Source organism: Sarcophilus harrisii, chromosome 1 (assembly GCF_902635505.1).
Source record: "Sarcophilus harrisii chromosome 1, mSarHar1.11, whole genome shotgun sequence".
Lineage (NCBI taxonomy): Eukaryota > Metazoa > Chordata > Mammalia > Dasyuromorphia > Dasyuridae > Sarcophilus > Sarcophilus harrisii.
This window is the reverse complement of record NC_045426.1, coordinates 686000215-686019085: the sequence shown is the minus strand read 5'-3', so window position 1 is coordinate 686019085 and position 18871 is coordinate 686000215. Positions and strand designations below refer to the sequence as shown.

General features: G+C 35.1%; 1 protein-coding gene across 2 annotated transcripts; it reads right to left on the bottom strand.

Moving 5' to 3' along the window:
* Positions 1 to 930: 930 nt before the first annotated feature.
* RSRC2 (arginine and serine rich coiled-coil 2) lies at positions 931 to 18865 on the bottom strand. 2 transcript variants are annotated; one of them, XM_003761050.4, is made up of 10 exons: positions 18491 to 18865; positions 13301 to 13457; positions 12759 to 12802; positions 10021 to 10211; positions 9060 to 9233; positions 8192 to 8314; positions 4860 to 4939; positions 3322 to 3554; positions 2884 to 2973; positions 931 to 2216 (listed from the first exon to the last, which is right to left on the bottom strand). In XM_003761050.4, the coding sequence occupies exons 1-10, from the start codon at positions 18848 to 18850 to the stop codon at positions 2037 to 2039; spliced, it is 1632 nt and encodes a 543-aa protein (XP_003761098.2). In that variant the 5' UTR covers positions 18851 to 18865; the 3' UTR covers positions 931 to 2036. The 2 variants fall into 2 exon arrangements, with proteins under 2 accessions (XP_003761098.2, XP_012397916.2); XM_012542462.3 differs by having other exon boundaries at positions 3322 to 3551.
* Positions 18866 to 18871: the final 6 nt, after the last annotated feature.

The following is an 18871-nucleotide window of genomic DNA, read 5'->3' as shown; positions in this document are numbered from 1 at the left end:
GTCTTAAACAAAATGAAGATACATTTTTGATAAATGAACTACACACATAAAAGTACTTTCAATGGCTTCTATTTTCCCATACATAGCTATGGTCTAGAAATGGAACCCTAACCTGTAAAATAGAAATTTGCAAATTATCATGTTTCTTCTCCCTGAGTATGCTGCTGCTTGTCTTCTAATGCGAGGAAAATGGCACTTCATTTCAGAATCTACCACTTACTAAAAGTAGGCAAATCCATTTTTGAGCCTTAAACCATTGCATATGCCCACTTTTAACAATTTTTTTTTTTTTTTGGGGGGGGGGGGGAAACAGGGCAGTTAGCCAGTCATACAGCCAGGTTATATGAAGCCAGATTAACTTGGGCCCTGATTTAAAGGCTGGTGTGCTAATTCACTACACCATCTAGTTACCCCACCCTTAATTTTTAAAGCAAATTAAGACATCTTCCCAATCACAGAAAAAGCACTTCAATAAATGTGCACCCACACTATTCCTTTCCAATTTTAGTTTTCATTAGACCAGTTTATCTGAATAAGTTATTATCTCCAGTATGTTATCAAGAAATAGTTGTCTAAGTAGCTAGGAATATAGTTTTGAAACACTGGAAAGTTAATATCCTTTGAACTATACTCTGCTTACTGAAAATGCTCCCCTTTGTATATTATCAGGTCTGTCATATCACCAGGGATTCCACTAAAACTTTACCAGAAAAACACCATTTTCTTTTTGCTGCATTATTTTATTACCATTCTGTGGCTAATATCTTTTCCAAAGGAAGCCATGTCTAATGTCATCATGAAAGCCAACAGGAAAATGGGTTTTAAACACATACACAAATTTGCATTATAGGCAACATTTTTGGAATTTATGTTGTAAAGGTGCACCTAATAATTGCTTTCTTTCAGGCAGTAATGAGGAGAGAAAAAGCATAAAGGAACTGGATTTAATAAGTAAAAAACCAAAACCAAAACCAAAAATCCCACAAAAGCCATGGCCATGTTACCTGGATCTCTTTTACAGTGATGTTCTGCCAATTTAACAAATAAAATACAAAATCACAAACTTCAGAGTTCTGCCTGATTTCATTTAGTGACAAAGTGGTTTTCAAAAGCTGTATGTCTTTAATAATGCAATTTAATAATATAATTTGTAAAGTTGGATACCTCAGAGAGATGAAAAGATCCAAACTCAGGTTGATCAAGCAAAGTGCATACATAACACTGTTCTGTTATAAGGCACTTTATTGTAATAAAAGTGCTTACACCCTTAATGCATTAATCTATTACCTGAATAACATACAGTATTTAACAAATGCTGTACACCCCGCCCCCCCAAGCAGCAAAGAACAGTTGTGTTTCAGTGAAAGTTTTCAATTCATCTTGTTGTTCCCCTTCCCCCCAAAATGTTTTACATTTTTCCTCACTATAGTATTCCCTACAGCATATTTCTAACTGTTCTACTAAAGGGAATTCCTAATTGGTCTTATAAACTATATCAAAATGCTGTAGCAACCATAAAAGAACCAATTCAAAGGATTTCAGGGAACTTAAAAGTAACACCAGTTTTGAGAAAAACATCTTTTATTATCATCACCATCCAGCTTTTTGTGCTGGACCAATGTGCCCAATGGCCAGATCTTCTAAAGAACATCTACACAACATTTCTTTCATGTTTCAAGAGATGAAAATAACTGTACAAGGTTAAGTACAAAAGTACACAAGACAGTGGACACGAAATATCCATGTATGAGATTTTACCCCACCTGCAGCTTTACATTTGTTTGAAAAGTAGAACTTGTTAACTAAAAAATATTGTCCTTCTATAGTTCTGTCAAGTTTAATGGAAGTGGGTTTAACCTGATTACAACACTAACACCAGTATCACTGATCTGATATTTACAAAAAAAATTGTATTTTTCAATAAATTAAAGTCAATGCAACACCCATGCAAGCTAGAATGCTAGCTGTTTGGTGAACAAGGACCTGACATCAGAACAAGAATTTCACAAAGTCCCAAACTTTAAAATCATGTTTTTTCAAACTGCATCCATTCCCCGCATCGAAGATGTGAAGCCCAATCCCATTCCTCTTTGTGTGTGGGTTTGTGATCTTGCCATCTCATACTGAGCATCCAGATTTCTAAATACTTCTTCCTGTTGCTTCAGGGTTTTATAACTTTCTTCATCAACTGAACTACAACCAGCTTCATCCTCACTCTGGAAATCAAAGACATGTAAACAAACGGATTTACTCATAAGCTTTCAAAACAGACAATATAAAGTGACCTACTTTGAATATAGCCATTTGCACAATTAATTCTTATACTGCTTTTTCTAAAAATGCAAAGTTATGTGGCAATATATTACAACTATTGGAGACATGTTTTCCTTGGATCTTTTAAGGTTCAACTATTGTTAATGTTAATGGCCTATTAGGTCAACATTTTATTTCAAATGAAAACATTAAATATTTTAGAGGAATAGGAATGGTTTCTGGCAATGAGAATATACTTATTTTTCTATTTTCTTACATATCACTGGAAAATGCCAATTGTTACTTTAAATAAATTCTCACTCAAATTAGAGATGTTATCATTTTGAAGTTAACAGTCATGACCATTATCATGTAAAATGTTTTAATTGGCACGGGTAATAAAATCATAAACTCAATCATAATCAAATAACATACTAACTGGTGCGGATTTCAAAATGCATTAGGATTTTGGAAGTCATTAATAGATTTATGATGAGTTTTTCTAAAGGATTTCTAGATAAGCATCCCTAAGGATAAGAAAATTACTACCCTGAATATAAAGCTGATAAGAAATTTAACTAGGTCATATAACTGCATACGCAAGTACCACCCACACACCCACTTCCTTACCTTAATACCCATTAATTTCCTGAATTTGACATTTTGGTCTTTGTTCCCAAAATTCAATTTTTCCCAAATCTCAGCGGATTGTGACTTATCCTGTAGGAGACATTAAAACACATACATTTTCAATGTTTAAAAGTCTGTGATACAGCTTAAAATATGGAAATAAACACCTCTCTATCACTGTGTGAAATCCATTCTGAGGTTCTGTTCTTAGAATATAATGTGGAAGTGAACTTCCATAATTCAGATTCAGTAGCCAGTACTTTATAAAGTGAATAATAACTGTTGCCTGGCAAATAATTAAGGCAGGTTGAACCCAACATAACTTTTTCAAGATAAAACCACCATTGCCACTCTACCTCTGCCTCCCCAGCCAATTCTGTTGTTTGGAACAGCAAATGCCAGAAAAGAGACATTGATCCATTAAGTACAGATGCTTACCCCTTCTTTTTTGCCTTGCCAAAGCATTTTCCTTTTCTTTTCCTGTTCAGCAAATTTCATAGGATTCACAGCTGCTGGATTATAATAGCTAGGTACTGCTATTCCCGTCTCCGCCAATGCTTTGGCCTGTAGTGCAGCCATTTGAGCTGCCATAGCTATCTGAGGAGTTACTTGTGTTCCAGAGGCTAGAAGGGCAGCAACATTGAGGACAGACCCACCAGTAGCTGCAGCTGCTGAAGAATAAATATAAACAACATTAAGATACAAGGCTGTCTAAAGGCAGAGTAATAGATTATTTAGAATTTGAAGAGTAATATAGCCGTTACATTTTTTAAAAAATCTGAATTAATTCATAATGATCTAAACTTTGTGTGTATGTGTGTGTATATATATATATATATACACACACATACATATATACATATATATATATATACACACATATACATATATATATATATGTATATATATAAAAATATATATATAAATATATATATATATTTAAATATATATATATATAAAAATATATATATATATATATATAAAAATATATATATTTTTAGTTTAAGTACAACCATCTCATCTCCCATCTACTAGTCTCCAGCTAGGAGCACTGTCTTCAGTAACTCATTCTTTAGCAAGATTGTAATAATTCTGAAACTCACACCTACTTGGTATCCCCCCCACCCAAACCTTTTTCCTCCCTCTGATTGGAGAGTAGACTTCAAAGAGCTCCTCTCAGTTATAATTTCCCAGCCAGTTATAGGTCTTCATCACAGCTCCAGATTGGGTACTTTTCCTTTCAGCTTATTTGTAAGTATTATCCTCCCCACCCAGATTGTGAACTTCTATATCACTCTCAACAGTAATAGGTACTTAATGTTCACTGTTTGACTTAGGGATTAAGGCAAATTTAATCAGAAAGCAGAGTACATGAAATGAACTGTAGTATGATTATATAATATAGATTGGATTAGAATAAGAAGCTACTGAAGAGTCTTTGAATGGTGAGTGGATAATGTGGCAGTGGAAGCCTCACTCTAGGAATGAAGTGAGATGTAGTTAGGAGATTGCATCAATTCTGTTGAGAGTTACCTTTTAAGTTAATTTTCCCTGATGTGGGGAAGGTGTGTAAACTACAAACAGCACATACTCAAGCAACTTAAGATATAACTATGAAAGAAATTCTAAATTGTGATAATGTTAAGTATAAAAAGTTTTAGAATCAGATTTAGAGCTGGGAAAATATTATAGACTACAAAATCAATTCTAACTCATTTTTACTTGAGTAACATGAAGCCAGATTAGGTGAGTGACTTTATTAACGGACACAGACACACAGCCAAGATTCAAATATTTTAAATAGAAATGCAGCATTCTATCCATTGTATCTAATCTCTTTGAGCACCAACTTTTCATAGACATTTTTCAAATTGTGTTCCAATTCTACATTTCTCCATTATATCTTAGAAACCTGAATAGTCATAACAATAATTACTTGTAAAAATTCTGGTTTAATCAAGTTATGAAAACTTTACCTGCTACTATTTCTTGCTGTTTCTGTTTTTCAACCATTTCTTTTTCTCTCTGTTCTTGCAATTTCTTTGCTCTTTCCAACCTATCGATTCATAACAGAAAAAAATTCAAAGTATGTAAGATGAAAGAACCCCTAAATAAGATGCAGAATTATACATTAATATATATATTTTAAATTTTAGAACAAGAAAATAAGGGATTTTAACATGTCCATTTTAAAACTTCTTTTAAAAATTTCTTTCAGTAGGTATAACAATATTTATCAATTATTTTTCCTACCTAAAGGCAATCTCTGTGATGATAGTCTGTCCTAATGTCCATGTTAGAGATAAAACTAAGTTTTTGTTTTTTAAACTTGGAATGTATATGATGATTGTAAACTTTTCACATTCTGGCAGTGTTTTAGTAAGAAATTAACCATATAAATAAAACACTCACTTGTCCACATTCAGAAACAACTAAAGAATTGGTAAGTAGAAAACAATGTTGATTTCAGAATTTTCTGAACGTTTTTCTGAGGAAGCAGAGACAGTTTTGAGGAACAAATAAAAATTTCACTCCTGACTACTATGTGTTATCTTTTTAAGCATTTAAAGCCTTGCAAACTATTACAATGAAATAATGAATGTTACAATTCCCAAATTCATCTTAATGCAAGTGGCTCTGTTACTCTTGTACAGATTTTTGAAAAAGTGAACATGTTTCAGCCATTTCATTTGGTTGCTTTTAATTTATAGTAAATTCGTGGTATGAAGACCACCACACCCAGGAATTGAGGAGACCTAGGTTTGAGCCCTCTGCCACTAATTTATTGTGAGATCAGTCATTTCAAGTTTCTGAGTCTAAATTTCCTACAAAACTGGAGGACCAGACAATATTCTGAGACCCTTTAGTCAAAAAGACATAATTCATGGTTCACAACCCAAGACTGGACTGAAAATTAAGTTCATTAATAGCCTAGGAAAAAAAATTCAGAAGGCAAAGCATCTGAAAATTTCGGACATGTGTTTTAAAATTATTACGCTATTCTTGATTTTATTACTTGTTAGAAAAAAAGAGTATACTTAAGTCCCAGATTACATGTTTTTAATGTATCAATGGAATGAATTTTCTAAATCTGTGAAATCACAGTTCCGGGACAAAAATTAAAACAAAAACTCAGAACAACTCCTCCCCGCCCTACATAAATTTAAGTATTTATTGCATAGCATATAAAAATCTAAACAAGTATGATTTTTTTCTTGATAATGTATTTTCCTAGAGAAGCCACTGTTGAAAATTCAAACTCCAAAAGGATTTCTACAAAGTTTCATCAAGAGGAAGGGGAAAAAAAAATAGGATTTTTAGGGGTGTGGGGTAGAGAGTAGAAGGGGCGGGCGCAGGAATTGCACTTCTAAGAATACAGTTTGGCAATGAAAGAATTCTATGATGGCCACCAAAGTTGAATAAGAAAATTACAGATTATTGCATTGGCAGAAGGAAGTATTTGATTCCTGGCACTTCACTTTCAGCATTTGAAATATTATTTTTAAAGTAACAATTGAAGAGATCAGTGCTATAAAATCAATGGGCCCACCTACCTGTAATATGCTAAGGAAGTAGGCTGGCAAAAATTACTATCTGATTCAGTTGAATAGGCAACTTGTATCTGCTCTGTAATAGTTGTTGAAGTTTACATAAAATCAATACATTTCTACCTTTCTGAGCAAATACAAGATAATATCCATCACCTCTATGAGTTCTAGGGATTAGGCAGAGAAATGTTTTATTTTAGCAGATGTATGTGAAACTATTTGCAAAGCTGTTTTAATATATTTTATTCTTTAATTTTCAAAATTTCCTATACTGTAGCTAATTCCTCAGCAACTAAGTTGTCCTTTCAAATTCGAAGAACCCATGAACAGTTTAATTGTTCCTATGATGAAGAATTGGTAGTTAAATCACATAAATGGGAACCAGTGTCAGCCTCAAATTCGCCTAAAATCAGAAAATGAAAAAGGTTTTGTGTAGGAGTAAACTGGTGGGTTTTGAAAAAATTCCACACCTGTTTTTATGTAACATTAACTATAAATTTAAACACAGAAAAGCTAAGAAAATTCTCACATTTTGAGAGCATCACCTTTTGCCATCTGACTCACATTCATTTATGGATTTGAAAACAAATATTCTGTTGCTTTTCTTATTGAAATTAAGAAAAAAAAATCAAATATATATAAAGGATGAGTAACTGCTTAATAAATGATACTACTTGCATTAAAATGGCCATTGCAAGTTTTGAAATCAACACCATTCACTAAGGTGAATGGAATGAGGAAGGGGTGAGCTCACACCTTTGCTGCTGCTGCTGTTCAGCTGGAGACAGTTTCTGCCAGGCTGGGTTCACAGGGCAGCAGTACATCGGGTTACATTGTGATAACTGTATTTTTGCAATGGGAAAAAAATAGAAACTTAATTTTAAAAAGAAAAAAACAACAAAAGCTAGTGTAGAATTCGCAGAATATGGGAAAAATAGCAAATATGAAGTGCTGTGATTTTTCTCCTGCCGTTGCAGCAAATGATTAAGTCTTTTGGGAAGACTTAATCTTGTAGATCTGAATGAGATAGCTCCATCTCCCTTCTGTGTTGTCCAAGGAACCACACATAAGATAAGAAAATCTAAGAAAATGTGTGTTTTCCCCTGTCTTTAACAGGGTTTTATTTAAGGTTTTCTAAGGGCAAATCACAATTGGCTTCTATTTACTGACATAGCATACAACTACATCAATTATTCCCTCCTTCAAAATAGTTAACATTACATTATGTACTTCTAACCAAAGGGCAAATATTGATGTACTTATTTTATGTTCTTAAGCAGAAATGTAGTGTTTTTTACAACCAAGAGTAAATTTCCTTGTTTCATAAGTGAAAAGTTTCAAGAATTTAAGGGCCATTGCAACTCTCAATCCCAAGTCCTGGGACTTCTTGATATTTCCGGAAAAACAAAACAAACTTCAAAACACCAAGACACAGACCTCCCCAAATCAACAGAAAACCTAGGAAATTAAGAAGACTCAAAAAGGGGAGGGGAGGAGCTGTTTGTTGCAACCATCCCAATGTTCATAGCTTCACAAATAAGTGAAATTATGACATGAGGTAAAAGTTAATGAAACTTTATTTCTGCATTGCGAAAGGTCACAATATTTAAAATATGATTACAAATGGAATCTTTTGTATTTTAAATTTTGATCCCCAAGATTCAGTGACAGGATCAACTCTTTTTTTTTTTTTTTACCACGTAAAGCTCATCAAAGCTAAGTTAAGAAAAAAGATAAATAATGAAAGAGAATAAACATACCTTCTAGCTAATGCTTCTTGTGCATCCATTGCTGTGTTTCGCCCTCTAAAAGGAGGTGGACTGGGAGTTCGACTTAAGCTTCGGCTAAATCTTCGTGGTTTTTCAATTCTCTTCTTTCTTTCCCTGTAATAAATTTTAGGAGTCTTACTAGGTACTAATTTGTTAACATTTTTAAAAGCTCAAAAAACACCAAACATTTTACATGTAAAATGTTTTAAAATAGAAACTATCATTCAACAATTGTCTGGTTCACATAATTTTATAACAATATAAAATACAAATGGGACTTTATCTCTCAATTCTCCTCTTATAAAAATTAGGTGTAACCAATAAAATTGGTAATTTCTGATCTAAAAATTGAGGTTCACACTGAAGATTCCAGAGTCAGAGTTGGAAGAAATCAATCCCCTAACTTAACAAATGAAGATACAAGATTCTGGAATACTGAAGTTATTTGCCTAAGGTCAAATAGAAGTTCTCTTCTCTACAACCTGCTCACTAGGAGTGATATTATTTATATATGCAATAATGAAGCCTACTCATGAAAATCAGAAATTCAACTCATAAATTCACACACAAACCCAACACATTCTTTGAGACATGCGTATCTACACATCTCCGTAATGATTGCTAGTCTTGAATTCCAAAAGGACTTGCTCATTTCTAGACAAAACAGGATTTAGATTGGAAAAGGACTTCAGAAATTATCTAAATCCAATCCACTCATGACTAAAAAATTCTACTCCCCCCAATCTTATTTCTAGATGTTGAAATTTACTTTTTTCATGACTCTAGGTAAGTCACTTAAAAACACCCACAAAATACACCCTACAACTATCTCAAAATATGATATATAATAAATACATACCGGCTTCTACTTCTGGTTCTACTTCTACTCCTGGTTCTATGTCTATGTCTTGACCTTGACCTCGACCGAGACCTAACCCGACGCTTTCTTTCCCTGCTCCTGGACCTTGACTTCTTCCGTTCCCTGCTCCTGGACCTTGACTTCTTCCTTTCTCTGCTTCTACTACGATGACGCCTGAAACATCAAATATAAAGAATGTATTTTTACTCACTCACATGTAAATTACAAGTGGTTTAAAAAAGTTATGCACTATTCTTTTAGTGAGAACAATTCAAATTTATTGTTCTATCAAAGCCACTTATAAATCTTTAGGATCCTATTTAGTCTATGCATTTAATTGCCTCAAATGGTAAAACTACAAAATTCTAAATGTGTAATTACTAGAGTTGAGGTTTCAAAAACCATAAATGCATAAAAGACAAGTCTTTGTGCACTTTCTAAATGTGTAATGCTAAAATTCTTCTATTTTTAAGAAAAACCAAGCGATAAACCTAGCTTCTAGATTCCTTTAAGTCACATAGAAAATAGAAAAAGAGTAAAATTTCAAATGCCTTCTTTGTATTAATGAGGTAATATTTTAGCTTAAAAAATAATCCTACAAATGTGGTTGATTAGATCTACTGAAAATAAATTTTCAAGTAATCTCAGAAAGTAGGCACTTGCTAAAAATTTTTACTTTTAATAATTACATGGCATCAAAGAGTTTCTCTTCTCTTATATACTCTTTAGTTTTGTGGACTATTCCTGAATTCTTAGGGCCATAAGTTGCCAATTTTCTGAAATAATTATTAACTATGTTTTCAATTTCCAATATATATATATATGTTAAACCTCGTAGAGATTTGGGAAAGGAGAAGAAATAGTTTGGGACTCACACGATTGAGTATTTAAAAATGCATAACTGTTTGGAAAAAACTATCTGACCACTGCTGTATTAAATATTAATATAACCACTGCTTACCTTTCACGAGATCTAGATCTTGAATGACTTCTGCCTCTTGATGACTTCCTTTCTTTGCGTTTGTGTCTGTCCTCACCATTTTCAGATGAATTTAGTCTCTCTCTTCCCTTATCAGAAGAATGTTCTTTGTCATTATGGTCCTCAGATTTATGTTTCTTGGAGGACTTGTCTTTGGATTCATGTCTTCTTGCCTGTTTTAAGAAGAAGTTGGTTCTTTCAGGAAAATAGTGCAACAAAAAGAGTTAGTATGGGTATCAGAAGATAAAAATATGTTGTGATGCAACATTAGTAACCTTAGGAGTGTGGCTCAGTCAATAATTATCTATGTTCACATCACCCAATGTTGCAAGTGAATATTACTATTTTCTTTTTCCTTCTTTATAATTATTCCCCGCCTACCCCCACCCTCCAAATGTAGTAGTAATGTCCCATAAAATTATTTTTCAATAGCAGGGTGAAAACATTTTCAATTATCACCGCTAGGCTTAATAAATGTACATATGCAAATATATACAACCAATTATTTAGATATACACCAGATGCACACATTACTTATAAATGCGTAGATTTTTAACTGTTGGAAGTACATAGTACCACAGAATTGTGATGTTAGAAATGAACAATAGTTAATTAGAGACACTCGGAAGATTAGGAAATGCATTAGGAAATGCAATTTCAAGTAGATGACTATTTTTAATAAGACTTAGCTTCCTAAGCATTTTTTTGCATCCTCCAATTATTTTAAGCAGACACAGTCTTTTTATAGCTACAGTGTCTAAGTATTCTGTAGGGTCAGTTCTGACTGTCTCCAAAGTTTTCATTGGAGTCTAAATTGTGAAGCAGTCATTTTTTCTTCTTGACATATGCAGACAAGTTTGGGATTTTTATTTTGGTACAGGTACCTATGGTAAAAAATGTCAAGCATTTTTACTTTAAAAATAGTACTAGAATTCAAGATAGGAATAACATATCTAATCCCAATGCCATCATATTATTTCCCCCAGTTCAAAATAATAATAAAAAACCCCCCAAACCAAACCATCTTATATACCATTGATGTTTTCAGATTCAGCTAAAACTCAATTTATTGGCACCCATACTACTCAAAAAAAGGGGGAAAAAAAAATGCTACGTATTATTCTCTCTTGCCCCTGAAACAGGCATCTAGCTTTGTCTTTCTGATCCAGCTGTTATTCAAATTCAAGATCCTGGACTTAAAAAAAAAATTGAGTTGGAATACATTTTAAAAATACTCTAATTCAGCCCTCTTAATTTAGCAGATGAGGGAAACAAGCCCAAGACACTGTGACTTGTCCAAGTTCACTCAGTTTCAGTAGGGCTGGGGCTAGAACCCAGGGCTCCTCCTAACTCTCAGGTTCAATGTGCTTCCCATGATAATATAGTGTCACCCCATGCAGTAAAATACATGCAATAATGTATTTCTTTGCACTTGGCAATTTTTTTTTTCTAAAATATTTTGATTACCACCACTAGTTATCTAAACATGCATGTTGTAATTTATGAAAATGATCATAGAACAGTTAATGTTAAAAAGTTAGAAATCTGTGACATGTGGAATTTACTTTTAATTGCCAATTCCCCTCTAAAATAATACTTAAGATAATTTTCTTAGACTCTGCAGTATGATGGCAAATTAGAAAGACTTCAAAAAGTGGGTCAATTTTCAAACTTTATTTCAGTATTCCATACATAACTTTATTACTAATTAAAAAAAAACCCATCAAAACCCTTAACTGATTTAAGATATATTTAAGGGAAATAGGAGTTTGAATGACTAATAGTTACCTTATCATGAAGTAGGCTTATAATTTTGCTATCTGAGTCTGCAGCGTCTTCAGTTCAGTCTCTTCGCGCATTAGCACGCTGAGTATGATTTATTATAGAAATGTTATCATGTGAGCTAAACAAAATAGTCATTTTCACAAAAACTCTCCTAAATTAAAATTTTTACAGAGCTTCCATTAGGGGAGGAGGTGAAGTCCCTGACCCACATTTAGCTTTAGGAGTCCCTCACCCAGCCCCCAAAAGGACTCCTCCTCCCTTTCTGGCTGCTATTTATGCTGTTCCTTGTTGGCTCTCTCCATGTCTTCTCTGGTGGGTGAGCCAGTTATCTCCTTTGCACCACAGCTGCTGCCTCTTCTCACTCCCCTTGCCTTTTTCCTCAAGCTTTGCTGTCACTGCCACATTTCCAGCTGCCCCTCACTTACTCTTGTGACCCTGTAGCAGTTTTTTTTTTCCAAGTTCAATGCTACTATTAGAAAAACTGAACTAAGTGAGAAAAGAGGACTCTTGTTATCTTTCCAAAAAAATAAAATGAAATGAATGTATCCCTAGGAAGATGATTGTTACTTAAAAAAGTCCTGAGCAGTGTTAAGTCATCAGAAGACTCGGGACCTCAGGTTAATGGAAGCTCTGTGCGATAGCCCTAAAGAACCAATTATATTTCTTCATATGATATGAAATTTTCATTGTGAAAAATTCCACAACAAATTAAAATTAAGTTTCTGAATGTACTTTTCCCATAAACAACTATCTTCTTGTTAAAATGATGAATCCAAATCATGCTTCTCTATGATATTCCATAACCCAATTAACCTTCCAAATTTGTAAAGTTTTGGGTACTTACCATATCAAGGTCACATATTTCACACATACATTTCTACCAGAAACTTTAAAAGTATTTTAAAATTACCTATACTCTACAAAGTGTTAATTACCTCTTTGCTTCTGCTCCGGCTTCTGTGTTTTCTTCCTTCATTATCTGTAGGGGGGGAAAAAATCACCACTAGTATAAGCCAAGTGTTCAGAAAGATGTTACATATTCTATAAATATCCTGTTTATAAATGATTTCCCCAAAATTGAAGTTTGAAGTTGTTTACACATTCACTATACCTACACAGATCAAGGTAGAGACACTTCAGTTTATTTGATAATATCAATTATCCAAATCTCAAAACCAGAATATTTAAAAAACCACTATCAAGGAGGCAGAAAATTTTGGGAGGAGCAAATAGCAACACTATCCCAACTATGTAGCTCCTGTCTTGAGATAAGACAAAGTACATCAATCACATTTTGATATCAGGGTAGTTACATTATATACACAGGAGCCAAAAAATATGAAATATTTTTATTTTAAACTTTTGGACAAGGTGATATCTGTATAAATGTAATAATCAATTATAACCTGGATAACTGCTATGTAGTCTATACAGGATATAGTAATTATCATTAAGTAGCTTTTCAGAATATTCATACCTGATTTCCGTTTTCTTTCTCTTGACCTTGATCGTGATCTTGAATAATGATGTTTTGATGCTCTAGGAGAAATGGAGGCATCTGACTGCTCCTTTTTCTTATCTCTATCTGGAGATGACTTTTCTGTGGCTATTCCATCTCGTTCTGTGTCACTAGCCTGAATGTTCAGGGAACAAGGATTAATGTAAAGCTTTTCATGTCATTTAAAATAAATACAATCACTCTGGCTTCTTAAAAAAAAAGTTACCTTTAACTAAAAGCTCAAGGGAAGTGGATTTATATTTGTTTGTTTTTTGGGGGTGGGGTAATTGAATATAGCTACAATGAGCATTGAATTAAATTTATTTTTACAACAGGACTGAAATTAATAAAAAGCAGTCAGTGATCTACTTAGGTTCTGATTTTATTGATAAAATCTAGACCACTGTAGTTATATGTATAATTATGAATGCCAGCAGACAGTGAACAGGAATGGTGAGTCAGGAAGACCTGGGTTCAAACCCTATTTTCAAATCCCACTTATCCTAAGAATTAATTATATTTATGTTGGAGAACAACATACACTATTTTTCCTATTAGAAGCTCCCTGAGATTAAGGTCTACCTTTGCTTTCATAATTAGCACTCAAAGTGGTATCTGGCAAATAATTAGTACTTTTTAAATGCTCTTCATTCATTATTCTAGAGAGAATAAGGAGCCACAAAGTCTAATAGGTCAGGAAAATAGTGGATATAATAATTTACTTAGATTTTGAACTAAGTGTTTGAGGCAACTTTTTTGAACATTGAGAATATCTGTTTAATCTGGTAGAAGGAAATTTCCTATACTAACAAGTCACAAATTCAGTCTCTATTTAATGACTAGCTCATGTTGCACCTATGAAAAAGCTGGATTTATAACTGATTAAATATATGGAATTAGAGAGTCATTTATAATTCAACTTAATACACAATCCAATATTTTCTTTGGTTCCTTGTATGATCACCAGGTAGACCATTCTACCCTTTGAAATATTCACTTAACTAATTTGTCAAAAGTATATTTCATGGCTAGAATTTTATTAAAACCATGTCATGTACATAAGGAATGAAAAACAAATTAAGATTAATTTTTAGCACTGATGAAACAAGACTGTCTACAAATACAGATGACTAAAAACCACAAAAAACTGTTGTTATAATATCTAATAAATGGAATTTTATAAACACTGTCATGCAAACAGTATTTAACAGTACTGTAAAAAGCCGTCCCCTCAACTCAAAATTAAGAATGCTCTAAATCACTAGTTTGGTTTTTTTTTTTTTTTTAATATTGCTAGTTATTACAAAATAAAACTAGCATAAAATAAATTACTTCTACTTTTAAAATGGGCTCTTCTGTCCAGGTGTTTTCAATAATGTTGGAAAGGTAGGCTCTGAGTTATATCTTAGTTAAGCAGAGATTAAAAATGGCAAGCAAGGATCACAATGTGGTTGTGTATACCTACATGTATGTAGGTGTACACACTCTTTGAGACCTGGCAGATAACAAATGGGACCCAGTAGAGAAGTAGTAAGGGGAAAAGAAATTGGAAAGCCAAGGTAGGCTAGATTATGTAGGACAGAAATGTTAAAAAGCACACAATGCCCAGAATAGATTAAAATGGTACAAGGAAATAGGACAAATAAAAAATAGAATAGACAATATTATCATGTGATTTTCTAAGTCAATATGCAACTCCCATAGCTCCTTATGAATGGTTTAGTGGCCATTTCTATTTGAATTTGAACTACTGATGTAGGGTTTGAAAATCAGGAACCTGACTGAGCAAGAGGTTCTATTAAAAATTCTTTAAAAACCCAAGGATAATTTTAGCTGTCTAATTTTGATGTATCTGGAACAAGATAATTTATTTTTTGGTCACTTCCAGTTCCTTCTTATTCACCTTCCATCTTTACAGTTTATTACTTTACAAACCTATTATTATCAAGCCGTGTGTTTTATCTCCTAGTTAAACTATAAAGTCATTGAGGAAAGGGGAGTGTTGAAAATCCTAGGCAATAGTTCTAAGACAAAAGGCGGGGGAAAAGTCCTCTATTCAAGGAGTCTACAACCAGTTTGAGGGAATGGGGATGAGTGGGAGAGAAGTAGTTTAGTAGAAGGGAAAGAATATGAAATCTGGAAAAATATGCTGGAACCAAAGCTTTAATACCAAGCTAAGAATTTGAATTTCATCTTAAGAGATCAATAGGATAGGAAGTCATTTCCCCCATCTTCGTAAATATCTTAAGAGTGTAATATCCTGCAAGACAGAGAAGTCAGTTATTTAATAAATGTTTGAACTAAATCACCTTGATGAGTGCTGATGTACCCTTACATAAATAGGATGCATCTCCCATACTCAAGCCTCTATTACCTACTCTGAAAGGCAGCTGGTAAAAATGGAAAAAGCCCTGAATGAATGCAGAGTCTGAGGTCCTGGATTCAAAACTGAAGAACGACCTTAGTAGTTCTTAAAATCTTGGCCAAATCATTTAACCTATTTTGTGTCTCAGTTTCCTCATACATAAATTGAAGTGGTTGATCTTTTATGGATCTCTGATCAATCTTCATTGATGGACTGATGGGAGAAACATCTTTGGGATTAATATTGATTACCAGATGTGTATGCCCTGCCCTGCCCCCACAGCACCCCAAAGCCTTGAAGGGGTATTGGTATTCATTTATGCTACAGTGAAAAGAACATAAGACAACATTAATCAATACTTAAGAGTAAAAAATGTGAACCGGCAATGCTGACTTCAGGGATAGAAAATAAAGTTAATCACATGTATACCAAGTTAACAGAAACTTGTTAAAATGGCAAGTAAAATTTTCTTAGCTTGAAAGCTCTGAAAGCTAAAAATTAGCTACTAATTTAAAAAGTCAACTATTTTGTATTTGGGGAAAATTTTATATATACATACACACACATATATAGATAGCTTATAATCAATCAAAACACATTGTTGCTGCTTAATGTCATTTTTAGCAAATTTATTGGAAATCTGCATTGACAGCATCTTTCTTATAAAGTATAAACCAAAAAAAGGTTTATATTTAGTAAGAGAACTAAGATTTCTAAGATTAATAACATACTTCTGTAAGTTAGATCTCAAAGTTAGATCACTGATACAGAATCTAGCCTTACATACTCATATAATGTGTTTATTAACCAAAAAAGTTAAGTCAGTAATAATTACCATTTTTAAAAAGTATACCAATTTCCTGGCCGAATATAATCAGTGTAATCAATACTTAGAACTACTAATTTCCTTTAAAAACCAACGTAATAATATAGCCAGAAAAGCTAGGAGGTTGAATGGGGGAAGAACTTGATGGAAAAACACAGCCTGACTCCAGCCAGAGGGAATCAAAGCAATAAATCTTAATGGCATATATGCTTTAATCTGAATAACATTTACATATATGCTATAAGTCAGACACAGTGCTAATATACACCAGATTACTAGGGGAAGTCTTCAAAAAGCTAGAACGTGCTAAATAATCCAAAAACATTTTAAAAGAAGAAATTTCCCCCTATACCTGTCAACAGAAAGGAAAACAAAAAGCTCACACATTTTTATTGTCATCTGACAAATTATGCTATCAAGCAATAATGCCATCCATCAATTTGTAGTGTCCTATGAAAAGTTTTGTCCAAAGAACTAGAGTACAGTACTTAAAATAAGGAAGGAAAGACATCAAATTATACAATATAATATTGGAAAGACAAGTCTGTCAGACTTAAAGATTAAAATATAGCCACATGGGGAAGAGGGTGAGAGAGGGGCACAAGACCTCACCTACCTTCCAGAATTCAGATCTCAGAAAAGGCAACAGGATGTAAAGTTTAAAAGCCCAGGATTCAGATGACCAGAACTGGAATCTGAGATGAACTACTTAACTACCTACAAGGTCTTTAAACAAGTCCCTGTAATCATCTTAGATCTCATTTTCTCCATATGTAAAAGAAAAAGGAACTTGACTATTTGGCTTTTAAGATCCCTTCTAGGAGTAAATCTTCAATCTTATGAAAAGAGGGCCAGACAAGATTACCTCTAACATCCCTATCAGATGTAAAATCCATGAACCTGTGAAAATGAGGGGCCTGAATGACCTTTAAAGTTCCTTCCAGCTGCAAATATATGTGTATATTACATATATACGATACATATTACATACAAACATATGAAAATAAATAGGATTCGATGGTCTCAAGTTGTTAGATGTAAATCTAAACTCCTATGAAAATGAGTGGACTAGACTGTACGACCTCTAAACTACGATCTTAAATAGGTGATCTGTTTAAATGCCCTTAAAAGTGTGAATTCAACATTTTACGGGGAAAAAAAAAAAAAAAAAAAAAAAAGGAAAAAAGCCCCTTCAAGTACAAATCTATAATCCCAGGAGAATGGACTTGGAGTGGATGACCTTTTACCTTAAAAAAAAAAAAAGTCTTTTTCAGCTGTATGTAAATGCTAGGGAAAGGAGGGAGGGGCCTCGGAGGGTCTGGTCCAGATCAGCCCGATGGGCCTTATCAGGGCCACCCGAGCCTCGGGAAATCGCCCCCCACCTCGGTTCCTCCATCCAAGTTTGCCTGGCTCGGCCCCAACACATACGCACGCAGCAAAGGCCGGTCCCGATGGGTTCCCCAGAGCGCTTTCCTGCGCAGGCAGAGATAGAGGGGGGGGTGGGGGGGCAGGGGTCCGACTAGGCCCCGCTTCCTTCTTTCTTCTCCCACTTCCTATATAAACACCGCCCCTTTACCCCCAAGAAAAAAAGGCAGAGTAGGCTCGCCGTCCCCGGTTTCCTGTCTTCCTCCTCCTCCTCCCCCGGCCGAATCATCTCCTCCTCCCCACTCCCACCCGAGGGCTTAAGGTCAGGAGGCCAGAGCCCTCCGAGCCGCAGGAAGGCCGCCGGGGTATCGCTAGGAAAGTTCTGGAAGCAGGCACTCCCAGCGGCCCCCCCTTCCTGCTCAGCCGGCACCGCCTCGCCTCCCCCACCCTCCGCCGGGCAGCCATGATGGCGGGGCCTGGAGGAGGCCGCAGCGCCATTTTGTTCACACACTTACGCGCACTCCCTCCCCGGCGGGCAAACCTCTCTCCTCGCGGAGGCACCTTTTCCTTCCCTTCCCCCGGCTCGGCTCCGGCTCGAGGAGTCACCACTTACCGCCATGTTCCGCAGAGTCCCGGCCGCTGGGGCCGCGCCTCCACCCGCCGCTCTCACCAGTACCCGCCGCCGCCGCCAAGGCTTCGCCGCTGACTGACTAAGCCGCTCGCGCCAGAGACCCGGATGGCACAAAGGGGCTGGGGCCTGGGACGCCGCAAAGCATCCTGGGGGTGGGACGAATGAGGGGGTGGGGACAAGAGTTACTACGGCAACGCAGCTCGCGGCGGCGATTGGTAGTTCTTTCGAAGGAGCTCGGAGACGGGACGAAAGAAGAGGGGCGGGGCGCGAACGAACTGGGAGGCGGCCTTCTGGGGAGACGTCTCGGAGAGAGACAAGGCCTAGGCGGGCCCGCCTTCGCATTTGAAGAAGCGTTGGCCTGCT